The sequence below is a fragment of the Coregonus clupeaformis genome, unplaced genomic scaffold (genome assembly GCF_020615455.1).
Source record: "Coregonus clupeaformis isolate EN_2021a unplaced genomic scaffold, ASM2061545v1 scaf0004, whole genome shotgun sequence".
Lineage (NCBI taxonomy): Eukaryota > Metazoa > Chordata > Actinopteri > Salmoniformes > Salmonidae > Coregonus > Coregonus clupeaformis.
Genome location: NW_025533459.1, coordinates 712,870 through 740,655, shown reverse-complemented (window position 1 = coordinate 740,655; position 27,786 = coordinate 712,870). Strand labels below are relative to the sequence as shown.

Genomic DNA, 27,786 nt, shown 5'->3' with positions numbered 1-27,786 from the left:
TGCCATTTGGTACCCTATTACACCAGGTGCCATTTGGTACCCTATTACACCAGGTGCCATTTGGTACCCTATTACACCAGGTGCCATTTGGTACCCTATTACACCAGGTGCCATTTGGTACCCTATTACACCAGGTGCCATTTGGTACCCTATTACACCAGGTGCCATTTGGTACCCTATTACACCAGGTGCCATTTGGTACCCTATTACACCAGGTGCCATTTGGTACCCTATTACACCAGGTGCCATTTGGTACCCTATTACACCAGGTGCCATTTGGTACCCTATTACACCAGGTGCCATTTGGTACCCTATTACACCAGGTGCCATTTGGTACCCTATTACACCAGGTGCCATTTGGTACCCTATTACACCAGGTGCCATTTGGTACCCTATTACACCAGGTGCCATTTGGTACCCTATTACACCAGGTCCCATTTGGTACACATACGTAAAGTCATCAGAAGAAAATGCAACTTCAGAAATTAGTTTTGAAGAGAGGGAGAGAGGGAGGGAGCGAGGGAGAGAGGGAGCGAGAGAGAGAGAGAGAGAGAGAGAGAGAGTGAGGGAGGGACACAGAGAGAGAGAGGGAGGGGGGAGGGAGAGACACAGAGAGAGAGAGAGCAGAGAGAGACAGAGAGCGAGGGAGCGAGAGAGAGAGACAGAGACACACACAGGGAGCGAGAGAGAGAGAGAGAGAGAGTGAGAAAGAGAGGGAGCGAGAGAGGTGAGAGAGAGAGAGAGCGAGAGAGAGAGAGAGAGGGAGTGAGAGATGGCGAGAGAGAGAGAGAGGGAGGGAGGGAGAGACAGAGAGAGAGAGAGAGAGAGAGAGAGAGAGACACAGAGAGGGGGAGCGAGGGAGTGAGAGAGAGAGAGAGCACAGAGAGTGAGAGAGAGAGATAGTGAGAGAGAGAGAGAGAGAGAGAGAGAGGCGTGAGAGAGAGAGAGGGAGGGAGGAGAGAGAGAGAGAGAGTGAGAGAGTGAGAGACACAGAGAGAGAGCACGGAGAGAGAGAGTGAGAGAGAGAGAGAGAGAGAGAGAGAGAGAGAGGAGCGAGAGAGAGATAGAGAGTGAGAGAGTGAGAGAGACACAGAGAGAGAGACACAGGGAGAGAGAGAGTGAGAGAGAGAGAGAGAGAGAGAGAGAGAGAGAGAGAGTGAGTGAGTGAGTGAGTGAGTGAGTGGTGAGTGAGTGAGTGGAGTGGTGAGTGAGTGAGAGAGAGAGAGAGAGAGAGAGAGAGAGAGAGAGAGAGACAGAGAGAGAGAGACAGAGAGAGAGAGAGAGAGAGAGAGAGAGAGAGAGAGAGAGACAGAGAGAGAGAGAGAGAGAGGGAGGGAGGGAGGGAGGGAGGGAGGGAGGGAGAGGGGAGGGAGGGAGGGAGGGAGGGAGGGAGGGAGGGAGGGAGGGAGGGAGGGGAGGGAGGGAGGGAAAGAGAGAGAGACACAGAGAGAGAGAGAGAGAGAACAGAGAGAGAGAGAGACACAGAGAGAGAGGAGCGAGAGAGAGAGACACAGAGAGAGGGAGCGAGGGGAGTGAGAGAGAGAGAGAGAGGGAGCGAGAGAGAAGAGAGAGACACAGAGAGAGAGGGAGCAGAGAGAGAGAGAGAGAGAGAGAGAGAGAGAGACAGAGAGAGAGAGGGCGAGAGAGAGAGAGAGAGAGAGAGAGAGAGAGAGAGAGAGAGAGAGAGAGAGAGAGAGAGAGAGAGAGAGAGAGAGAGAGAGAGAGAGAGAGAGAGAGAGAGAGAGACAGCCCCTCTGCCCTTTTACACCTTAGCAAACTGAGGAATTTGATAAATACGAAAACTCACCATGATACATTTGAAACAAAAAAAGGAAAATCTACATTGTCTTGAGCTTATAGTAAAAACAACTGTAACCACTTCTGAAATGTATCTGACCGATAACTAACTTTTACTCTCAAAAGTCTAACCAACCAAAAATAGAAAATATTGATTTGAGAGCAGTAGAGCTGTGGAATGTCTCAATTGATAAATACATTACAGACTCACTCACTGTGGTGAAGTTTCACTTTGACTTGATCCAGGACGGCAACAAACAGTCAAACAGAATGTCTACCAGATGTGTTCTTTAGAATCTTGACATAAAATCTATCGCCTGCCTAAAAGTCCAGCTCATTTTCTACCGCCTGTTTAAACCATAGGTGATGACAGATGGATAAACAGCTCATATTACACCACAGGGTTAATGGATGGACAGTGACTGGATATCATAGACCCTCATGATAACTTTTTTTTGTTTTCCTTCACAATATGGTCCAGCCAGTTGCAGAAATAAATCTACTCTGCTGTTCGACCACACATTGTTAAGAGAGTGGCAAAACAGTTCAATTTCTCTGGGGGGGTTAGATTAGATATTGAACGTGATCATGTTTGTCTCTGACTAACATAAGCGGCACTGATCCAACTTGACGTTGTGATTATTTTGCATATTGCTACTTTGTGGCCAAGTATGGCCCATGTGTTGTAAATGCTTGTCGGTCATCTGATCCTAAGTCTCTTGGATATAAGGTTATAGGTTAAACCTTGATGGCTACTGAACTTGACTTAAACAACATAAAAGAGCTCTTTGTACACCTGTCTGCCATAGTGGTATACCATACCGTGTACCAGATATCCTCTACAGTCCTGTGGCATAGTAGCTCTGGACCAGGATTCAATCCGACTACGCGCCTTTTAAAGGCAAAACCAATCGAGCCGACATCTGCAGCGTTTTACCTTGAATGTGATCTCCGCAAATGTGGGCACATTGCCTTTAAAATATGCATTGTCGACAGCACTACACGGGTTGAATCCCTGCCTTACTTTGACAAAAGCACATCACCCAGAAACAACCTCACAGGACCAGCTCACTCCCAGGTCCTGCATTCTCCAGACATCCGGGTTCTGAATGGAGACATGGGAGGATAGATAGATCTAACATAACATACATGAACCCTGTTCCCAAATCCTGGTTCTGTTTAGCTCCTCTTTTCTCATCGAGGAGGGGAGGGAGAGGGAGTGTTCTTCTCTTCTCTTCTCTCTTGTGTCTGTATATTTTACCCTGTTCCAGTCCTCTCCCTCGTTAGGGGACCGATCTCAAATGGCACCCTATTGCCTAGGTAGTCTCCTACTTTGGTGCACTATCTAGGGAATAGGGTGCAGTGCTGAGTGTGGGACAGAGCCAGGGCTAGCAGTCTCCGTCTGAGACCAGGAAGATCATAGCTTCCTGCTTGCCGATGTCGGCCATGACGGTGGCCAGCTGGTTCAGGTTTCCACTGTGGAAGTGTTGGGCCTCCCACAGGTCCAGAATCACACTGGTGGGACTCGCCTTGGACGCAAAGAAACTCATGTGCCTGGAGAGGAGGAGAGGGAGAGGAGGGAGAGGAGAGGGAGAGGAGAGGTGGAGAGGAGAGGTGAGGAGGGAGAGGAGAGGTGAGGAGGAGAGGTGAGGAGGGAGAGGAGAGGTGAGGAGGGAGAGGAGAGATGGAGAGGAGAGGTGAGGAGGGAGAGGAGAGGTGGAGAGGGAGAGGAGAGGTGGAGAGGAGAGGTGAGGAGGGAGAGGAGAGGTGGGGAGGGAGAGGAGAGGTGGAGAGGGAGAGGAGAGGTGGAGAGGAGAGGTGAGAGAGGGAGAGGAGAGGTGGAGAGGGAGAGGAGAGGTGAGGGGGAGAGGAGGGAGAGGTGGAGAGGAGAGGTGGAGAGGGAGAGGAGAGGTGGAGAGGATAGGTGAAGAGGGAGAGGAGAGGGAGAGGTGAGGAGGGAGATGAGAGGTGAGGAGGGAGAGGAGAGGAGAGGGAGAGGAGAGGGAGAGGAGAGGAGAGGGAGAGGGAGAGGAGGAGAGGAGAGGGGGAGAGGGAGAGGAGAGGGAAAGGAGAGGTGGAGAGGAGAGGTGGAGAGGAGAGGGAGAGGAGAGGTGAGGAAAATAAGGGAGAGAGAGAGGGGGAGGAGAGATTAATTATTCGTTATTTATTCAATATCTCGTAGTTAATTTATCCAGTCATGTTGTCTCTGGGTTGTTTCTTGTCCCTTGTTGACATATCCTTCCCCCAATACTGCACTGTAAAGTCCTTTGTGAGTCCTTGTTGACGTATCCTTCCCCCAATACTGCACTGTAAAGTCCTTTGTGAGTCCTTGTTGACGTATCCTTCCCCCAATACTGCACTGTAAAGTCCTTTGTGAGTCCTTGTTGACGTATCCTTCCCCCAATACTGCACTGTAAAGTCATTTTGTGAGTCCTTGTTGACGTATCCTTCCCCCAATACTGCACTGTAAAGTCCTTTGTAGTCCTTGTTGACGTATCCTTCCCCCAATACTGCACTGTAAAGTCCTTTGTGAGTCCTTGTTGACGTATCCTTCCCCCAATACTGCACTGTAAAGTCCTTTGTGAGTCCTTGTTGACGTCTCCTTCCCCCAATACTGCACTGTAAAGTCATTTTGTGAGTCCTTGTTGACGTATCCTTCCCCCAATACTGCACTGTAAAGTCCTTTAGTGATGTGATGAACAACCATCAAGCTGCTGACATACTCTGCGCTCCTCTGCAGCCCATACTATACTATACTATACTATATACTATACTACACTATACCATAATATACTACACTACACTACACTACACTATACCACACTATAATATACCACACTACACTACACCACACTATACTATACTATACTATACTATACTATACTATACCACACTACACTATACCACACTATACTATACTATACTATACTATATTACACTACACCACACTATACTATACTATACTACTTCTGTAAGCAAACAATATACATCAAACCATTCCTTTTAGAAGTCTTATCCCTTCCCCTTGAGCAGTTAGGATCCCCTTTTTGCATGTGATTATAAACATGGCAATGAATCCAACATAAATCACACATAAAACCTTTAATAAATCCCTTAAAGAACGTTCACATTTAAAGTAGGAAATGACCTTTTCCACTTCCAGGCCTTAACCTTTCACATCAAACCCAACCAATCAATAGACCTAAATGCAGTGACCCCTGTCCTTCCTCACATGTTGCCTGCATCCCAAATGGCACCCTATTCCCTATATAGTGCACTTCTTTTGACAAGAGCCCTATGGGCCTCCCTATGGACCCTGGTCAGAAGTAGTGCACTACATAGGGAATAGGGTGCCATTTGGGACGAGACCCATTCCTTCAGCTCAGTAGCAAATGTGATGTGGAGGATGACAGCGGCTAGAATCTTCCTCCCAGAGGTATCTGGAGTGGCTCGTTCCATGTAATGGCCTTTTTCTGATCCTCTACTGACTAGGGATTGAAGTGTTGTTGTGTACCACATCAAAGGTGAATGGGGGAACTAGCCTAGAGGTCGGGGGGTAGAGGGTTGGGGGGTCGGGGTGTGAGGAGAGGTTGAGGGTAGAGGAAGGTCAGCAAGCCTGTCAGTCCTTCAGCTTCATCTGGAGAACACAGCTAGACCTTTGTAATTATTCACTCTGTCCTGCTAACCTACTGCAGTGAAAATTACTTAAATGGATACAAGGAACGACAAAGCTTTCAGACTATTACAGGCTTATATTCAGCGTGTGTGTGTGTGTGTGTGTGTGTGTGTGTGTGTGTGTGTGTGTGTGGACATCCAACAGACAGTCAGGCGGGTGGGAAAAGGTACTGTATTGTATTCTACAGGAACACATCACCTCCCAGCCAACTACATACAGGGCCACAACTAAGACCATGATGGTAGTAAACTGTACCAGTGAACCAATACGCTTAAATTGTTAATATACAAAAGGGCTGTGTGGCGATTAGAATGTGTTCTTCACATTACAGCTTATAGTATCTAGTGTACTGCAGAAACAGCCTTTCACACCACACTGTTCCTTATAGTAGGGAGAAACAGCCTTTCACACTACACTGTTCTGTATAGTAAGAGATAAAATCAACTACTAACATTTGGTGTTTTATCGATTGGTTACGTTCACCTCTGCCTGCTTGTATTCACTCACACACGCACACACACACACCCTAGCACACACGACAGACAGACAGACAGACAGACAGACAGACAGACAGACACACACACACACACACACACACACACACACACACACACACACACACACACACACACGTGACTACAGCATGTCTTAGATTAGCTGCAGGCTACATCCATTGGATACATCCATGTTAGATGGATTAAAACCCCTTCCATCAAAGCAAAGAACATGGGACGTACCGATCCCAGATTGCCCCTTTACCCAACAGAGGAGATGTTGCTTTAAGGGAACTAAATGGGAATGGATTAGGTTGAGCCAAACAGGGCTAATTGGACCTGTCCTGCACCAATCCAATGTGTAATTAATTAGGGTCAATCCAGCTGATGTGGACATAATAGACTTCATTACCAGGAAGAAGTTACATCGGAAGGTAATTGATCAGGGTTTTTCTCTCTGATTCTTTCCTGTTTAAACTAAAGCCTGATTTAAATGAGAAAGTTACTGGGACAAATTAGCTGTGTTAAATCATGTTAAATGGGCCCAGTACCAAACCAATACTGAATCTCTATACCTAGGCCCAGTCCCAAACCAATCTTTTAGCCCTATACGGTGCATTGGGAAAGTTTTCAGACCCCTTGACTTTTTCCACATTTTGTTACGTTACAGCCTTATTCTAAAATGGATTTTTAAAAAAAATTCCCCTCATCAATCTACACACAATACCCCATAATGACAAAGCAAAAACAGGTTTTTAGACAAAAAAAATCTGCAGCACTGAAGGTTCAAGAACACAGAGGCCTCCATCATTCTTAGATGGAAGAAGTTTGGAACCACCAAGACTCTTCCTAGAGCTGGCCGCCCGGCCAAACTGAGTAATCGGGGGAGAAGAGCCTTGGTCAGGGAGGTGACCAAGAACCCGATGGTCACTCTGACAGAGTTCCAGAGATCCTCTGTGGAGATGGGAGAACCTTCCAGAAGGACAACCATCTCTGCAGCAATCAGGCCTTTATGGTAGAGTGGCCAGACGGAAGCCACTCCTCAGTAAAAGGCACGACAGCCCGCTTGGAGTTTTCGATTGAACCTTTTGGCCTGAACCTTTTGGCCTGAATGCCAAGCGTCACGTCTGGAGGAAACCTGACACCATCCCTACGGTGAAGCATGGTGGTGGCAGCATCATGCTGTGGGGATGTTTTTCAGCGGCAGGGATTGGGAGACTAGTCAGGATCGAGGGAAGGATGAACAGAGCAAAATACAGAGAGATCCTTGATGAAAACCTGCTCCAGAGCACTCAGGACCTCAGACTGGGGCGAAGTGTCACATTCCAACAGGACAACAACCCTAAGCACACAACCAAGACAACGCAGGAGTGGCTTCTGGACAAGTCTCTGAATGTCCTTGAGTGGCCCAGCCAGAGCCCGGAATTGAACCCGATCTAACATCTCTGGAGAGACCTGAAAATAGCTGTGCTCCCCATCCAACCTGACAGAGCTTGAGAGGATCTGCAGATAGGAATGGGAGAAACTCCCCAAATACAGGTGTGCCAAGCTTGTAGCGTCATACCCAAGAAGACTCGAGGCTGTAATCGCTGCCAAATGTGCTTCAACAAAGTACTGAGTAAAGGGTCTGAATACTTATGTAAATGTGATATTTCCGTTTTTTATTTGTAATACATTTGCAAAAATGTCTAAAAACCTGTTGTTGCTTTGTCGTGATTGGATATTGTGTGTAGATTGATGAGGAAAAAAAGACAAAAATTCAGTTTTAGAATAAGGCTGAAACGTAACAAAATGTGGAAAAAGTTAAGGGGTCTGAATACTTTCCGAATGCACTCCCCCTACCGTTAGGTTTGGGGCTATGGTTAGTTAGTTGTCCAGTTTGAGTCTCTAGTTTAGGGTCAGGGGTTAGGGTTAGTTACCTGTCCAGTTTGAGTCTCTGGGCCAGCAGTCTCCAATCGGCCCCGTTGGGACAAGGTGTATCCAAGCTGCTGCAGATCTTCTGCCTGATCAGATAGGGGATCTGGAAAGCACTGGGTCCTGCTAGAGCCATCCCGTTAGGGTTAGTGTCCATCAGCAGGAACTCAGAGTCCAGGGGCCGACAGTCCTATAGGGCCAGAGGAATATATAAAGGGTTATATAGGAACACATAGGGACAGAGACATACACATGTCCTGTATAGCTACGAGCCATGAACTATATAGTCCAGGGGACTGCTGTCTTCTTAGGTCATTTGAACCAAATAAACAGGATTAGAGCATAGAGAGTAGCAGCCACACACATATAAAAGGACTGTTATTGTTAAGAGCCAAAAAAAGAGTCCATCTCTTTGGATGGATCATATCAACACATATCTTGGAGAGGCATTGTGTGAACTACATCATATGTGACCTGAGTGTTACCTTGGTGATGTTAAAGTCGAGACTGAAGCTCTGTAATGTAGTACTGTATATCATGGAGGAGCATATTGTATCATAGTATTGTGTCGTATACAGTGGGGGGAAAAAAGTATTTAGTCAGCCACCAATTGTGCAAGTTCTCCCACTTAAAGATGAGAGAGGCCTGTAATTTTCATCATAGGTACACGACAACTATGACAGACAAAATGAGAAAGAAAAATCCAGAAAATCACATTGTAGGATTTTTAATGAATTTATTTGCAAATTATGGTGGAAAATAAGTATTTGGTCAATAACAAAAGTTTCTCAATACTTTGTTATATACCCTTTGTTGGCAATGACACAGGTCAAACATTTTCTGTAAGTCTTCACAAGGTTTTCACACACTGTTGCTGGTATTTTGGCCCATTCCTCCATGCAGATCTCCTCTAGAGCAGTGATGATTTGGGGCTGTCGCTGGGCAACACGGACTTTCAACTCCCTCCAAAGATTTTCTATGGGGTTGAGATCTGGAGACTGGCTAGGCCACTCCAGGACCTTGAAATGCTTCTTACGAAGCCACTCCTTCATTGCCCGGGCGGTGTGTTTGGGATCATTGTCATGCTGAAAGACCCAGCCACGTTTCATCTTCAATGCCCTTGCTGATGGAAGGAGGTTTTCACTCAAAATCTCACGATACATGGCCCCATTCATTCTTTCCTTTACACGGATCAGTCGTCCTGGTCCCTTTGCAGAAAAACAGCCCCAAAGCATGATGTTTCCACCCCCCATGCTTCACAGTAGGTATGGTGTTCTTTGGATGCAACTCAGCATTCTTTGTCCTCCAAACACGACGAGGTGAGTTTTTACAAAAAAAGTTATATTTTGGTTTCATCTGACCATATGACATTCTCCCAATCCTCTTCTGGATCATCCAAATGCACTCTAGCAAACTTCAGACGGGCCTGGACATGTACTGGCTTAAGCAGGGGGACACGTCTGGCACTGCAGGATTTGAGTCCCTGGCGGCGTAGTGTGTTACTGATGGTAGGCTTTGTTACTTTGGTCCCAGCTCTCTGCAGGTCATTCACCAGGTCCCCCCGTGTGGTTCTGGGATTTTGCTCACCGTTCTTGTGATCATTTTGACCCACGGGGGTGAGATCTTGCGTGGAGCCCCAGATCGAGGGGAGATTATCAGTGGTCTTGTATGTCTTCCATTTCCTAATAATTGCTCCCACAGTTGATTTCTTCAAACCAAGCTGCTTACCTATTGCAGATTCAGTCTTCCCAGCCTGGTGCAGGTCTACAATTTTGTTTCTGGTGTCCTTTGACAGCTCTTTGGTCTTGGCCATAGTGGAGTTTGGAGTGTGACTGTTTGAGGTTGTGGACAGGTGTCTTTTATACTGATAACAAGTTCAAACAGGTGCCATTAATACAGGTAATGAGTGGAGGACAGAGGGGCCTCTTAAAGAAGAAGTTACAGGTCTGTGAGAGCCAGAAATCTTGCTTGTTTGTAGGTGACCAAATACTTATTTTCCACCATAATTTGCAAATAAATTCATTAAAAATCCTACAATGTGATTTTCTGGATTTTTTTCCCCTCAATTTGTCTGTCATAGTTGACGTGTACCTATGATGAAAATTACAGGCCTCTCTCATCTTTTTAAGTGGGAGAACTTGCACAATTGGTGGCTGACTAAATACTTTTTTCCCCCCCACTGTATATGAGCGTTACCTTGGCGATGTTGAAGTCGAGGCTGAAGCTCTGTCCCTCCCCCTCCACCTGCCAGACACACAGCTGACAGGTGAGCTCACAGGTACTGAGGCTGAGGCGCTCTAGGGTGAAGGTACAGTGGAGGTACCGCTGGGAACCGTTCCAGATGTGGTAGAACGGGATCTCCTAGAGAACAAGAACAGAATAACATTATAGTCTAGAACACAATATGACCCAATATAAAGCAAAGGTTTCAGATGTGACTAGCTGCCCCGTGAGAGGGTATGAGCAGCAGAATGATCACGATCTTAGTTGACTTATATTAGTGGAGAAAGCCGGGTTTCCAAAGATCCCGGTTCTAAATGAGCAGGTCGTTGAGTTGATGGTTGAGTTCTGAGAGAGGAAGAAAACCAGGTCTCTATTCTGAGTAGATTATGAATACATGAAGCTACCGTAACTTTTTCACGCCAAAGATTTTAAAGTGACTAGGTTTTAATAGCAGATACTGAAGCTCCAGTTTTTACAAACCAGTCAGGTACCTGCTGAATGTCTGATTGAATTTATTCATGACTAAAATGTTCTCTCCCTGTTGCTCAGAGAAGCACTGAGGTAAGATAGAGGTACTATATACAAAAGTATGTGGACTCCCCTTCAAATTGACGGGTGTATAAAATCGAGCACACAGCTATGCAATCTCCGTAGACAAACATTGGCAGTAGAATGGCCTTCCTGAAGAGCTCAGTAACTTTCAACTTGGCACCGGCATAGGATGCCACCTTTCCAACAAGTCAGTTCGTCAAATGTCTGCCCTGCTAGAGCTGCCCCTGTCAACTGTAAGTGCTGCTATTGTAAAGTTTGGTGGAGGAGGAATAATGTTCTGGGGCTTTTATTCATGGTTCGGGCTAGGCCCCTTAGTTCCAGTGAAGGGAAATCTTAACGCTACAGCATACAATGTCATTCTAGACGATTCTGTGCTTCCAACTTTGTGGCAACAGTTTGGGGAAGGCCCTTTCCTGTTTCAGCATGACAATGCCCCCGTGCACAAAGCAAGGTCCATACAGAAATGGTTTGTTGAGATCGGTGTGGAAGACCTTGACTGGCCTGCACAGAGCCCTGAGAGAGAGAGAGACGGAGAGAGACACGGAGAGAGACGAAGACAGACACAGAGACAGACAGAGAGAGACGGAGAGAGACACGGAGAGACAGACGGAGAGAGACAAATGGAGAGAGACACAGAGAGACAGACGGCGAGAGACACAGAGAAACGGCGAGAGACATATGGCGAGAGACAGATGGAGAGAGAGACAGAGAGACAGATGGCGAGAGACAGACGGAGAGAGACAGAGAGACAGATGGCGAGAGACACAGAGAAACGGCGAGAGACATACGGCGAGAGACAGACAGAGAGAGACAGACGGAGAGAGAGACAGAGAGACAAATGGTGAGAAACAGACGGAGAGAGACAGAGAGACAGACAGAGAGAGACATACGTAGAGAGAGACAGAGACAGACAGAGAGAGACAGACGTAGAGATAGACAGAGACAAACGGAGAGAGACAGACGGAGAGAGAGACAGAGAGACAGATGGAGAGAGACAGACGGAGAGAGAGACAGAGAGACAGACGGAGAGAGAGACAGGGAGACAGACGGAGAGAGAGACAGACGGAGAGAGAGACAGACGGAGAGAGAGAGACGGAGAGAGAGACAGACGGAGAGAGACAGACAGAAAGAGAGAGACGGAGAGGTAATAGAGGTAGAGATGGGGGTAAGGCAGACAAAACCAGGGCAGACTGCCTGCACTCTCCACCTCTAGTTCAGAAGTCATTTCAGAGCAGAGCTTCTCAACTCCAGAGTTTGTTTCGGTTAACGGGTTGGCCTTAACCAAGCATACAGTATATATTAACTAGTATCTAACCTTTCATATGTAGTAACTAGTATCTAACCGTTCATATTTACTAACTAGTGGTCCTCTGTAGCTCAATTGGTAGAGCATGGCGCTTGTAACGCCAGGGTAGTGGGTTCGATCCCCGGGTTCACCCATACGTAAAAATGTATGCACGCATTTAGCGTCTGCTAACCATTACCAGTCATTTCAGAGGGCAGAGCAGCTGCAGTACATGCATGTGGCCAGATAGGGGCACTGTGACCCAGGCTGGCAGGAGAGGAGCAGGTGAGGGAGCGACCTGGCAGTGACAGAGAGGAAGTCTTCAGCAGTCCAGATCGAGAAACCAGGGCCTTCTCTGATGCTTCTTCCAAATGGCACCTCCTCCCTCACCCCCCCTCTCCACCTCTCTCCTCCTCCCTCACCCCCTCCTCTCCACCTCTCTCCTCCTCTCTCACCCCCACCTCTCCACCTCTCTCCTCCTCCCTCACCCCCCCCCCACCTCTCTCCTCCTCTCTCACCCCCACCTCTCCACCTCTCTCCTCCTCCCTCACCCCCCCCTCTCCACCTCTCTCATCCTCCCTCACCCCCACCTCTCTCCTCCTCCCTCACCCCTCCTCTCCTCCTCCCTCACCCCCTCCTCTCCACCTCTCTCCTCCTCCCTCACCCCCTCCTCTCCACCTCTCTCACCCCCACCTCTCCACCTCTCTCCTCCCTCACCCCCTCCTCTCCACCTCTCTCCTCCTCCCTCACCCCCTCTTTTTCCTTCTCCATTTGCAGTAGGCCAAGCAGATGTGAAGGAGAGGAGAGGTGGAGAGAGGTAGTAGCAGAGAGGTGGAGGAAGGGAGAGAGGGAGTAGGAGAGAGGTGGAGAGAAAGAGAGAGAGAGAGAGAGAGAGAGAGAGAGAGAGAGAGAGAGAGAGAGAGAGAGAGAGAGAGAGAGAGGAGGAGAGGTTGAGGTAAAGGAAAGGTGGAGAGGTGGAGGGAGGGAGGGAGTAGGAGAGAGGAGGAGAGGTAGAGAGGTTCCAGGAGTCAGGATGTGAAGGCAGTTCTAGGAGTATTAATGCCCTCTTCTATATTTGATCTGAGCGCCCTTTGAGAGGCTCCTAGTAGAATCAATCAGACAGGAACTGTGGAGGCTGCTACACACACACACACACACACAGTCCCCCCTCTCTGAAGGCACAGCACACTGATCCTCTAAGCCTGAAGCAAGGCCACAATGGTTTTTAGGCAGAAGTCCCTGACTCTCTCAACTCCTTCTATCCTAGAAATATTTCAAATGATCAATGGAAGACAAACCCCGACAACACTCAATTAAAAATCCCCCAAAATCTGAACATCTCTTAAAGGGACCATGAAGGGACCATCGTTGTATCAGCAGCATTCAAGAGACATTTGTGTCTAAAGCCATTTAAAAATTCTCCCGAATTCTCCCGAGTGGCGCAGTGGTCTAAGGCACTGCATCGCAGTGCTAGCTGTGCCACTAGAGATCCTGGTTCAAATCCAGGCTCTGTCGTAGCTGTCCGTGACCGGGAGACCCATGGGGCGGCGCACAATTGGCCGGCAGGGATGTAGCTCAGTTGGTAGAGCATGGCGTTTGCAACGCCAGGGTTGTGGGTTCGATTCCCACGGGGGGCTAGTATGAAAAATAAAAAAATTAATGTATGCACTCACTAACTGTATGTCGCTCTGGATAAGAGCGTCTGCTAAATGACTAAAATGTAAAATGTAAATGTAAAAATGTGGTCAAAGTCTTTGAGACCTCATGGTGATTCATTAAACCACTCATGCTCATTAGTCAGCTAAATTATCAAAAATGTACTAGTTACCAAACACTGAAATAACAACTGTGTCCCAAATGGCACCATATTCCCTATGTAGTGCACTACTTTTGACCAGGGGGCATAGGGCTCTATATGGGGCAGGGATGGGTAACCGGCGGCCATTTTCCAAAAACCTAACAATACTTATTTATTTATTATTTTTTTAGCTCAGTCGGGGTCTCAACTTACTGTTGAGAGTTAGAACAGTAGAATACACAAGGTGACATTTTGAAAAGCGGTTGTGCATCATCAGTGTTCTCTCTTATGTCAGTCACTGACAGTCACTCACTTTGCCATGTCAGTTAACATTTTATAGATTGGGAAATTAGTCTAGCCAGCTATCTAAACTTGTAGTCATCTTGGTCGAATTACCGACCGGGGGACCCCCATTGATTTTGTTAGTCACTCTCACTCATATCACTGCAAACAGGCAATTAGCTTTAAAACAAATCTGTCGATATGCCCTTGAGCAAGGCACTAAACCATAATTTGCTCTTGGGGCGTCGTACCTCTATGACCTGACCCTGTAAAACAACACATTGACAATGAAATGATATTTTGAACTCACCTGGTACCCAGCCAGTAGTTTGCTCCTCCAGTGTGCCTGGGGCATGTCGTGGATGGAGAGGCGCAGGTTGTGGTAGCTGTCTTTAAACAGCAGGACGTGGGGCTCATCAATCAGACGACCTCCTAGCTGTCTCTCCATCTGCATCACCTCCTAGAGAGAGGGAGAGAGAGAGAGATAGATAGAGAGAGAGAGAGAGAGAGAGAGAGAGAGAGAGAGAGAGAGAGAGAGAAAGAGATAGTGATAGAGATAGAGAGAGAGACCCATCAACACCATTATCCCAGAAACCCTAGACCCACTACATTTGCATACCGCCCCAACAGATCCACAGATGATGCAATCTCTATTGCACTCCACACTGCCCTTTCCCACCTGGACAAGAGGAACACCTACCTGAGAATGCTGTTCATTGACTACAGCTCAGCATTCAACACCATAGTGCCCTCAAAGCTCATCACTAAGCTAAGGATCCTGAGACTAAACACCTCCCTCTGCAACTGGATCCTGGACTTCCTGACGGGCCGCCCCCAGGTGGTAAGGGTAGGTAACAACACATCTGCCACACTGATCCTCAACACGGGGGCCCCTCAGGGGTGCGTGCTCAGTCCCCTCCTGTACTCCCTGTTCACCCATGACTGCATGGCCAGGCATGACTCCAACACCATCATTAAGTTTGCCGAAAACACGACAGTGGTAGGCCTGATCACCGACAACGATGAGACAGCCTATAGGGAGGAGGTCAGAGACCTGGCCGTGTGGTGCCAGGATAACAACCTCTCCCTCAACGTGACCAAGACAAAGGAGATGATTGTGGACTACAGGAAAAAAAAGACGACTGAGCACGCCCCCATTCTCATCGACGGGGCTGTAGTGGAACAGGTTGAGAGCTTCAAGTTCCTTGGTGTCCACATCACCAACAAACTATCATGGTCCAAACACACCAAGACAGTCGTGAAGAGGGCACGACAAAGCCTATTCCCCCTCAGGAGACTGAAAAGATTTGGCATGGGTCCTCAGATCCTCAAATTTTTTTACAGCTGCACCATCGAGAGCATCCTGACTGGTTGCATCACCGCCTGGTATGGCAACTGCTTGGCCTCCGACCGCAAGGCACTACAGAGGGTAGTGCGTACGGCCCAGTACATCACTGGGGCCAAGCTTCCTGCCATCCAGGACCTCTATACCAGGCGGTGTCAGTGGAAGGCCCTCAAAATTGTCAAAGACTCCAGCCACCCTAGTCATAGACTGTTGTCTCTGCTACCGCACGGCAAGCGGTACCGGAGTGCCAAGTCTAGGTCCAAAAAATAGTCTGGGTAACTCATGGCTACCCGGACTATTTGCACTGCACCCCCACCCCCCACCCCATCTTTTTACGCTGCTGCTACTCTGTTAATTATATATGCATAGTCACTTTAACTCTACCCACATGTACATATTACTTCAACTACCTCAACTAGCCGGTGCCCCCGCACATTGACTCTGCACCGGTACCCCCCTGTATATATAGCCTCCCTACTGTTATTTTATTTTACTTCTGCTCTTTTTTTCTCAACACTTTTTTGTTGTTGTTTTATTTTACTTTTTTTATATTAAAAATAAATGCACTGTTGGTTAAGGGCTGTAAGTAAGCATTTCACTGTAATGTCTGCACCTGTTGTATTCGGCGCATGTGGCCAATACAATTTGATTTGATTTGATTTGATTTGAGAGAGAGAGAGAGAGAAGAGAGAGAGAGAGAGAGAGAGAGAGAGAGAGAGAGAGAGAGAGAGAGAGAGACAACAACAACACAATTAGACCCAACCAAATCATGAGAAAACAAAAAGAGAATTAATTGACACATTGGAAAGAACAAACAAAAAAACTGAGCAAACTAGAATGCTATTTGGCCCTAAACAGAGAGTACACAGTGGCAGAATACCTGACCACTGTGACAGACCCAAACTTAAGGAAAGGTTTGACTATGTACAGACTCAGTGAGCATAGCCTTGCTATTGAGAAAGGCCGCCGTAGGCAGACCTGGCTCTCAAGAGAAGACAGGCAATGTGCACACTGCCCACAAAATGAGGTGGAAACTGAGCTGCACTTCCTAACCTCCTGCCAAATGTATGACCATATTAGAGACACATATTTCCCTCAGATTACAGCGATCCACAAAGAATTTGAAAACAAACCCAATTTTGATAAACTCCCTTATCTACTGGGTGAAAAACCACAGTGTGCCATCACAGCTGCAAGATGTGTGACCTGTTGCCACAAGAAAAGGGCAACCAGTGAAGAACAAACACCATTGTAAATACAACCCATATTTATGTTTATTTATTTTCCCATTTGTACTTTAACTATTTGCACATTGTTACAACACTGTATATCTACATAATATGACATTTGAAATGTCTTTATTCTTTTGGAACTTCTGAGTGTAATGTTTACTGTTAATATTTATTGTTTATTTCACTTTTGTTTACTATCTACTTCACTTGCTTTGGTAATGTTAACACACGTTTCCCATGTCAATAAAGCCCTTAAATTGAATTGAAATTGAGAGAGAGAGAGAGAATACATACGCATGTTTTGGAATACTTTTATTCTGTATATTTGTATTATTCTTTTAAGTCATTATTGTGGCGTCACTACAATGTTGTTGATCCATCCTCAGTTTCCTCCCATCACAGCCATTGAATCTGTAGCTGTTTTAAAATCACCGATGGCCTCATGGTGACATCCCTAAGCAGTTTCCTTCCTGTCCTACAACTCAGTTCAGAAAGACAACTGTATCTTTCATGTGTCTGGGTGGTTTAATACATCATACACAGCATCATTATTAACTTGACCATGCTTAAATATATATTCAATGTCTGATTGGCTACTGTTATACATCTACCAATCACTGCCCTTCTTTATGAAGCTTTTGAAAAGCTCCCAGGTCTTTGAAGTTGAATCTGAGCTTGAAATTCAATATTTGACTGAGGTACCTTACAGATGTCTCTCTCATTGACAGCACGTGAGCTACTCATTGACAGTCCGATAGCCACCCATTGACAGCCCGATAGCTACTCATTGACAGCCTGTGAGCTACTCATTGACAGCCCGATAGCTACTCATTGACAGCCTGTGAGCTACTCATTGACAGCCTGTGAGCTACTCATTGTCAGCCTGTGAGCTACTCATTGACAGCCTGTGAGCTACTCATTGACAGCCTGTGAGCTACTCATTGACAGCCTGTGAGCTACTCATTGTCAGCCTGTGAGCTACTCATTGACAGCCTGTGAGCTACTCATTGACAGCCTGTGAGCTACCCATTGACAGCCTGTGAACTACTCATTGACAGCCCGATAGCTACTCATTGACAGCCCGATAGCTACTCATTGACAGCCTGTGAGCTACCCATTGACAGCCTGTGAACTACTAATTGACAGCCCGATAGCTACTCATTGACAGCCTGTGAGCTACTCATTGACAGCCCGTGAGCTACTCATTGACAGCACGTGAGCTACTCATTGACAGCCCGATAGCTACTCATTGACAGCCTGTGAGCTACTCATTGACAGCCCGTGAGCTACTCATTGACAGCCTGTGAGCAACTCATTGACAGCTTGTGAGCTACTCATTGACAGCCCGATAGCTACTCATTGACAGCCTGTGAGCTACTCATTGACAGCCTATGAGCTACTCATTGACAGCCTGTGAGCTACTCATTGACAGCCTATGAGCTACTCATTGACAGCCCGTGAGCTACTCACTGACAGCCTGTGAGCTACCGGACATGCAACCGTTGTAGGCAGATGGAAAGCTACACAGAGTCAGTGGGAGAATCTCTATTGCATACTCCTCATATCCTCTCTCCTCTCCTCCTTTTAAAACCAATTGGCGGAGAAGGTCAGAGGGGAGGGAGTGCGAGGGACCAATGAGATTCAGAGTCAGAGTGCAGTACAGTGGGGCCTAATCAGACATGGCCGTGCTCATCATGGTTCTGACAGGCAAAGTGAAATAATACAATGAATTTCCTCGCACACTGTTCAAATGATATGTAACAACACCATCGGACCAACACCACCAACACCATCGGACCAACACCACCAACACCATCGGACCAACACCATCGGACCAACACCACCAACACCATCGGACCAACACCACCGGACCAACACCATCGGACCAACACCACCAACACCATCGGACCAACACCACCAACACCATCGGACCAACACCACCAACACCATCGGACCAACACCATCGGACCAACACTACCAACACCACCAACACCATCGGACCAACACTACCAACACCATCGGACCAACACCATCGACCAACACCACCGGACCAACACCACCAACACCATTGGACCAACACCATCGGACCAACACCATCGGACCAACACCATCGGACCAACACCACCAACACCATCGGACCAACACCATTGGACCAACACCACCGGACCAACACCACCGGACCAACTTCATCAGACCAACACCATCAGACCAACACCACCAACACCATCGGACCAACACCACCAACACCATCGGACCAACACCACCGGACCAACACCATCGGACCAACACCATCGGACCAACACCACCAACACCATTGGACCAACACCACCGGACCAACACCATCGGACCAACACCATCGGACCAACACCATCGGACCAACACCACCAACACCATCGGACCAACACCATCGGACCAACACCACCAACACCATCGGACCAACACCATCGGACCAACACCATCGGACCAACATCACCAACACCATCGGACCAACACTACCAACACCATCGGACCAACACCATCGACCAACACGACCAACACCATCGGACCAACACCACCAACACCATCGGACCAACACCACCAACACCATCGGACCAACACCATCGGACCAACACCACCAACACCATCGGACCAACACCACCAACACCATCGGACCAACACCATCGGACCAACACCACCAACACCATCGGACCAACACCATCGGACCAACACCACCAACACCATCGGACCAACACCACCGGACCAACACCATCGGACCAACACCATCGGACCAACACCACCAACACTATCGGACCAACACCATCGGACCAACACTACCAACACCATCGGACCAACACCATCGGACCAACACCATCGGACCAACACCATCGGACCAACACCATCGGACCAACAACATCGGACCAACACCACCAACACCATGGGACCAACACCATCGGACCAACACCACCAACACCATCGGACCAACACCACCGGACCAACACCATCGAACCAACACCATCGGACCAACACCATCGGACCAACACCACCAATACCATCGGACCAACACCACCAACACCATCGGACCAACACCACCGGACCAACACCATCGGACCAACACCATCGGACCAACACCATCGGACCAACACCACCAACACCACCGGACCAACACCATCGGACCAACACCACCAACACCACCGGACCAACACCATCGGACCAACACCATCGGACCAACACCACCAACACCACCGGACCAAAACCATCGGACCAACACCACCAACACCATCGGACCAACACCATCGGACCAACACCACCGGACCAACACCATCGGACATGAAACAATGATACAAATGTAACAACAGCACAAAGTAGATAAACGTTGTCTTTTTATTTAAACACCAACTAGAACCTTCTAACTGCACTGGAGCAAAACAGCGACGGGCGGGAAACCTTTAGAGTGGTCAAAACAATTCATCTTGAGGCGACGGGGGGAGGGGGGTGCAAAATGCTATCTGTTAATTATGCAGTGGTCTAAGGCACTGCATCGCAGTGCTAGCTATGCCACTAGAGATCCTGGTTCGAATCCAGGCTCTGTCGTAGCCGGCCGCGACCTGGAGACCCATGGGGCGGCGCACAATTGGCCCAGCGTCGTCCAGGGTAGGGGAGGGAATGGCCGGCAGGGATGTAGCTCAGTTGGTAGAGCATGGCGTTTGCAACGCCAGGGTTGTGGGTTCGATTCCCACGGGGGGCCAGTATGAAAAAATTAATAATAATGTATGCACTAACAAACTGTAAGTCGCTCTGGATAAGAACGTCTGCTAAATGACTCAAATGTAAAAATGTAAATAATTGACATCTATTTAAATACAGACTATCAAAACATTACTAATCGTACACATACATACACTCACTCACTCACTCACTCACTCACTCACTCACTCACTCACTCACTGATGGGGCCACTGCATGAAGCCACAGCAGGTCGGCTCACGTTGTCTCAACATTCCTTTGATGTCACGGCAAGGTTATATCCCCTGCTTCTGTGTGTCTGTGCTCAGGCCTCCTAAGAATTAAATAAGCATGCTAATACTGCAGTCTCCCTCCCCTCCCTCCCTCTCTCTGCTACCTCCCTCCCCTCCCTCCCTTCCCTCCCTCCCTCCCTCCCTCGCTACCTCCCTCCCTCCCTCTCTCTGCTACCTCCCTCCCCTCCCTCCCTCCCTATCTCACCTCCCTCCCTCCCTACCTCCCTCTCTCTCTCTGCTACCTCCCTTCCCTCCCTATCTCCCCCCTCCCTCTGCTACCTCCCTCCCTACCTCCCTCCCTCCCTCCCCACCACACACCCCCCTCCCTCCCCACCACACACTCTCCCTCTCTCCCTCCCTCCCTCCCCCACCACACCCCCCCTCCCTCCCCACCACACACCTCTCCCTCCCTCCCTCCTCCCTCTCTCTCTCTGCTACCTCCCTTCCCTCCCTATCTCCCCCCTCCCTCCCTCCCTCTGCTACCTCCCTCCCTACCTCCCTCCCTCCCTCCCCACCACACACCCCCTCCCTCCCCACCACACACCTCTCCCTCTCTCCCTCCCTCCCTCCCTATCTCTCCTCCCTCCCTCCCTCCCTCCATCTCTTCTACCTGTTCTATGATGATGAAGTCACCACTGTAACCATTAGTCTCCTGCTTATTGTCCCTGCATGGCAGAACTCGTTCATTTCATTTTTGTTTTTGTGCCAGTACAGATTTGTAAATGCATGCATATTATTTTAATCTCAGTGGAACGGGAGTAGAGAGCCATTTGTTGCCATCTCAGACACCATCTGGAGGGAGGGGATAATATCCACTGTCTTTAGAGTGTGTGTGTGTGTGTGTGTGTGTGTGCTTGCGTGCGTGCGTGCGTGCGTGTGCGTACGTGTGTGTGCGTGTGTGCTGAAGACGTGTGGATTGTATCTGTATCTGCTGATTGAACACTTTATTCTGAAGCAGGCGAACGTTCGATGGACAACGCCCATGTACCCCCGCCCTCTACTACATGCCTAATATACATATTACTATTAAACAAGTTGATAAGAACACTAGGAGACCTTAAAAGGGACAGACAAGATGACAGTGCAGGAAAAACAAACATCAGTGGAAATCTGTATTTTTGTGTGTGTGTGTGTGTGTGTGTGTGTGTGTGTGTGTGTGTGTGTGTATGTGTGTTCCAAAGACAACAGCTCCTACAATGACCATATGTTGAATGCGGCATTATGCAGCGGTATGTAAGTGTGTGTGATAGAGAGAGAAACTGGTATGTACATAGTCAATGGTAGGCTTCGAGGGGACTCCTATGGTAGGTACACATATAGCTCATCTCTTGGCAGTAGTACTGTAGACTACTTTATCACTGACCTCAACCCAGAGTCTCTCAGAGCGTTCACAGTCAGCCCACTGACACCCCTATCAGACCACAGCAAAATCACAGTCTACTTGAACAGAGCAATACTCAATCATGAGGCATCAAAGCCAAAAGAACTGAATAATATTAAGAAATGCTATAGATGGAAGGAAAGTAGTGTTGAAACCTACCAAAAAACAATTAGGAAACAACAAATTCAATCCATTCTAGACAACTTCCTGGACAAAACGTTCCACTGTAATAGTGAAGGTGTAAACTTGGCAGTAGAAAACCTAAACAGTATATTTGACCTCTCAGCTTCCCTATCAAATCTAAAAATCTCTAACAGAAAACCAAAGAAAAGTAATAACAGTGATAAATGGTTTGATGAAGAATGCAAAAACCTAAGAAAGAAATTGAGAAACCTATCCAACCAAAAACATAGAGACCCAGAAAACCTGAGCCTACGCCTTCACTATGGTGAATCACTAAAACAATATAGAAATACACTACGAAAAAAGAAGGAACAGCATGTCAGAAATCAGCTCAATGTAATTGAAGAATCCATAGACTCTAACCACTTCTGGGAAAATTGGAAAACACTAAACAAACAACAACACAGAGCTATCTATCCAAAACGGAGATGTATGGGTAAACCACTTCTCCAATCTTTTTGGCCCTATAACAGAGAACAAACAGCAAAAAAATATACATGATCAAATGCAAATCTTAGAATCAACTATTAAAGACTACCAGAACCCACTGGATTCTCCAATTACATTGAATGAACTACAGGACAAAATACAAACCCTCCAACCCAAAAAGTCCTGTGGTGTTGATGGTATCCTCAATGAAATGATAAAATATACAGACCATAAATTTCAATTAGCTATACTTAAACTCTTTAACATCATCCTTAGCTCTGGCATCTTCCCCAATATCTGGAACCAAGGACTGATCACCCCAATCCACAAAAGTGGAGACAAATTTGACCCCAATAACTACCGTGGGATATGCGTCAACAGCAACCTTGGGAAAATCCTCTGCATTATCATTAACAGCAGACTAGTTCATTTCCTCAGTGAAAACAATGTACTGAGCAAATGTCAAATTGGCTTTTACCAAATTACCGTACGACAGACCACGTATTCACCCTGCACACCCTAATTGACAAACAAACAAACCAAAACAAAGGCAAAGTCTTCTCATGCTTTGTTGATTTCAAAAAAGCTTTTGACTCAATTTGGCATGAGGGTCTGCTATACAAATTGATGGAAAGTGGGGTTGGGGGAAAAACATATGACATTATAAAATCCATGTACACAAACAACAAGTGTGCGGTTAAAATTGGCAAAAAACATACACATTTCTTTCCACAGGGCCGTGGGGTGAGACAGGGATGCAGTTTAAGCCCCACCCTCTTCAACATATATATCAACGAATTGGCGAGGGCACTAGAACAGTCTGCAGCACCCGGCCTCACCCTACTAGAATCTGAAGTCAAATGTCTTCTGTTTGCTGACGATCTGGTGCTTCTGTCACCAACCAAGGAGGGCCTACAGCAGCACCTAGATCTTCTGCACAGATTCTGTCAGACCTGGGCCCTGACAGTAAATCTCAGTAAGACAAAAATAATGGTGTTCCAAAAAAGGTCCAGTTGCCAGGACCACAAATACAAATTCCATCTAGACACCGTTGCCCTAGAGCACACAAAAAACTATACATACCTCGGCCTAAACATCAGCGCCACAGGTAACTTCCACAAAGCTGTGAACGATCTGAGAGACAAGGCAAGAAGGGCCTTCTATGCCATCAAAAGGAACATAAAATTTGACATACCAATTAGGATCTGGCTAAAAATACTTGAATCAGTTATAGAACCCATTGCCCTTTATGGTTCTGAGGTCTGGGGTCCGCTCACCAACCAAGAATTCACAAAATGGGACAAACACCAAATTGAGACTCTGCATGCAGAATTCTGCAAAATCATCCTCTGTGTACAACGTAAAACACCAAATAATGCATGCAGAGCAGAATTAGGCCAATACCCGCTAATTATCAAAATCCAGAAAAGAGCCGTTAAATTCTATAACCACTTAAAAGGAAGCGATTCCCAAACCTTCCATAACAAAGCCATCACCTACAGAGAGATGAACTTGGAGAAGAGTCCCCTAAGTAAGCTTGTCCTGGGGCTCTGTTCACAAACACAAACATACCCCACACAGCCCCAGGACAGCAACACAACTAGACCCAACCAAATCATGAGAAAACAAAAAGAGAATTACTTGACACATTGGAAAGAACAAACAAAAAAACAGAGCAAACTAGAATGCTATTTGGCCCTAAACAGAGAGTACACAGTGGCAGAATACCTGACCACTGTGACTGACCCAAACTTAAGGAAAGCTTTGACTATGTACAGACTCAGTGAGCATAGCCTTGCTATTGAGAAAGGCCGCCGTAGGCAGACCTGGCTCTCAAGAGAAGACAGGCTATGTGCACACTGCCCACAAAATGAGGTGGAAACTGAGCTGCACTTCCTAACCTCCTGCCAAATGTATGACCATATTAGAGACACATATTTCCCTCAGATTACAGCGATCCACAAAGAATTCGAAAACAAACCCAATTTTGATAAACTCCCTTATCTACTGGGTGAAAAACCACAGTGTGCCATCACAGCTGCAAGATTTGTGACCTGTTGCCACAAGAAAAGGGCAACCAGTGAAGAACAAACACCATTGTAAATACAACCCATATTTATGTTTATTTATTTTCCCATTTGTACTTTAACTATTTGCACATTGTTACAACACTGTATATATACATAATATGACATTTGAAATGTCTTTATTCTTTTGAAACTTCTGAGTGTAATGTTTACTGTTAATATTTATTGTTTATTTCATTTTTGTTTACTATCTACTTCACTTGCTTTGGCAATGTTAACACACGTTTCCCATGCCAATAAAGCCCTTAAATTGAAATTGAAATTGAATTGAGAGAGAGAAAGAGAAAGAGAGAGAGAGAAAGAGAGAGAAGAGAGAGAGAGAGAGAGAGTTAGAGAGAGAGAGAGAGAGAGAGAGAGTTAGAGAGAGAGAGAGAGAGAGAGAGAGAGAGAGTTAGAGAGAGAGACAGAGAGAGAGTTAGAGAGAGAGACAGAGAGAGAGTTAGAGAGAGAGAGAGAGAAAGAGAGAGAGTTAGAGAGAGAGAGAGAGAGAGAGAGAGAGAGAGTTAGAGAGAGAGAAAGAGAGAGAGAGAGTTAGAGAGAGAGAGAGAGAGAGTTAGAGAGAGAGAGACAGAGAGATAGTTAGAGAGAGAGAGACAGAGAGAGACAGAGAGAGAGTTAGAGAGAGAGACAGAGAGAGAGAGAGTTAGAGAGAGAGAGTTAGAGAGAGAGAGTTAGAGAGAGAGAGAGACAGAGAGAGAGAGAGTTAGAGAGAGAGAGAGACAGAGTTAGAGAGAGAGAGAGAGAGAGAGAGAGAGAGAGAGAGGAGTTAGAGAGAGAGAGAGTTAGAGAGAGAGAGTTAGAGAGAGAGGTTAGAGAGAGCAGAGAGAGAGAGAGAGAGAGAGAGAGAGAGAGAGAGAGAGTGAGAGAGAGAGAGAGAGAGAGAGTTAGAGAGAGAGAGAGAGAGGCAGAGAGAGAGAGTTAGAGAGAGAGAGACAGAGAGAGAGAGAGTTAGAGAGAGAGAGAGTTAGAGAGAGAGAGTTAGAGAGAGAGAGATAGAGAGAGAGAGTTAGAGAGAGAGAGAGTTAGAGAGAGAGAGAGAGACAGAGAGAGAGACAGAGAGAGTTAGAGAGAGAGAGACAGCGAGAGAGAGACAGAGAGAGAGAGAGTTAGAGAGAGAGAGTTAGAGAGAGAGAGAGACAGAGAGAGAGAGACAGAGAGAGAGAGTTAGAGAGAGAGAGTTAGAGAGAGAGAGAGAGAGAGAGAGAGACAGAGAGAGAGACAGAGAGAGAGAGACAGAGATAGAGAGACAGTTAGAGAGAGAGAGTTAGAGAGAGAGAGAGTTAGAGAGAGTTGGTAGAGCATGGCGCTTGCAACGCCAGGGTTGTGGGTTCGTTTCCCACAGGGGGGCCAGTATGAAAAATGTATGCACTCACTAACTGTAAGTCGCTCTGGATACAGTGAGGGAAAAAAGTATTTGATCCCCTGCTGATTTTGTACGTTTGCCCACTGACAAAGACATGATCAGTCTATAATTTTAATGGTATGTTTATTTGAACAGTGAGAGACAGAATAACAACAAAAAAATCCAGAAAAACGCATGTCAGAAATGTTATGAATTGATTTGCATTTTAATTAGGGAAATAAGTATTTGACCCCTCTGCAAAACATGACTTAGTACTTGGTGGCAAAACCCTTGTTGGCAATCACAGAGGTCAGACCTTTCTTGTAGTTGGCCACCAGGTTTGCACACATCTCAGGAGGGATTTTGTTCCACTCCTCTTTGCAGATCTTCTCCAAATCATTAAGGTTTCGAGGCTGACGTTTGGCAACTCGAACCTTCAGCAACCTCCATAGATTTTCTATGGGATTAAGGTCTGGAGACTGGCTAGGCCACTCCAGGACCTTAATGTGCTTCTTCTTGAGCCACTCCTTTGTTGCCTTGGCCGTGTGTTTTGGGTCATTGTCATGCTGGAATACCCATCCACGACCCATGTTCAATGCCCTGGCTGAGGGAAGGAGGTTCTCACCCAAGATTTGACAGTACATGGCCCCGTCCATCGTCCCTTTGATGCGGTGAAGTTGTCCTGTCCCCTTAGCAGAAAAACACCCCCAAAGCATAATGTTTCCACCTCCATGTTTGACGGTGGGGATGGTGTTCTTGGGGTCATAGGCAGCATTCCTCCTCCTCCAAACACGGCGAGTTGAGTTGATGCCAAAGAGCTCGATTTTGGTATCATCTGACCACAACACTTTCACCCAGTTCTCCTCTGAATCATTCAGATGTTCATTGGCAAACTTCAGACGGGCCTGTATATGTGCTTTCTTGAGCAGGGGAACCTTGCGGGCGCTGCAGGATTTCAGTCCTTCACGGCGTAGTGTGTTACTAATTGTTTTCTTGGTGACTATGGTCCCAGCTGCCTTGAGATCATTGACAAGATCCTCCCATGTAGTTCTGGGCTGATTCCTCACCGTTCTCATGATCATTGCAACTCCACGAGGTGAGATCTTGCATGGAGCCCCAGGCCGAGGGAGATTGACAGTTATTTTGTGTTTTCTTCCATTTACGAATAATCGCACCAACTGTTGTCACCTTCTCACCAAGCAGCTTGGCGATGGTCTTGTAGCCCATTCCAGCCTTGTGTAGGTCTACAATCTTGTCCCTGACATCCATGGAGAGCTCTTTGGTCTTGGCCATGGTGGAGAGTTTGGAATCTGATTGATTGATTGCTTCTGTGGACAGGTGTCTTTTATACAGGTAACAAACTGAGATTAGGAGCACTCCCTTTAAGAGTGTGCTCCTAATCTCAGCTCGTTACCTGTATAAAAGACACCTGGGAGCCAGAAATCTTTCTGATTGAGAGGGGGTCAAATACTTATTTCCCTCATTAAAATGCAAATCAATTTATAACATTTTTGACATGCATTTTTCTGGATTTTTTTGTTGTTATTCTGTCTCTCACTGTTCAAATAAACCTACCATTAAAATTATAGACTGATCATTTCTTTGTCAGTGGGCAAACGTACAAAATCAGCAGGGGATCAAATACTTTTTTCCCTCACTGTAAGAGTCTGCTAAATGACTAAACTGTTAAATGTGTTCTAATTAAGATGGAGAAAGGTCATATTTTCTTTCTGCACACCACTGATTCAATGTTCTCCTTCCCTCGGTTGTG

The 27,786-nt window shown here is 46.8% G+C and overlaps 1 protein-coding gene across 1 annotated transcript in view; it reads right to left on the bottom strand.

Annotated features, from left to right (window-relative positions):
- Nucleotides 1-1,699: 1,699 nt before the first annotated feature.
- The window catches only part of LOC121555760 (netrin receptor UNC5A-like), a 125,594-nt gene continuing 99,507 nt past the window's right edge, over nt 1,700-27,786 (bottom strand). Inside the window, exons 8-11 of the mRNA XM_045212275.1 lie at nt 14,332-14,481; nt 10,078-10,242; nt 7,887-8,071; nt 1,700-3,351 (exon numbers count right to left, since the gene is read on the bottom strand). Coding sequence (XP_045068210.1) covers nt 3,186-3,351; nt 7,887-8,071; nt 10,078-10,242; nt 14,332-14,481 — 666 coding nt within the window. The 3' untranslated portion in view covers nt 1,700-3,185. The remainder of the gene's footprint in view (nt 3,352-7,886; nt 8,072-10,077; nt 10,243-14,331; nt 14,482-27,786) is intronic.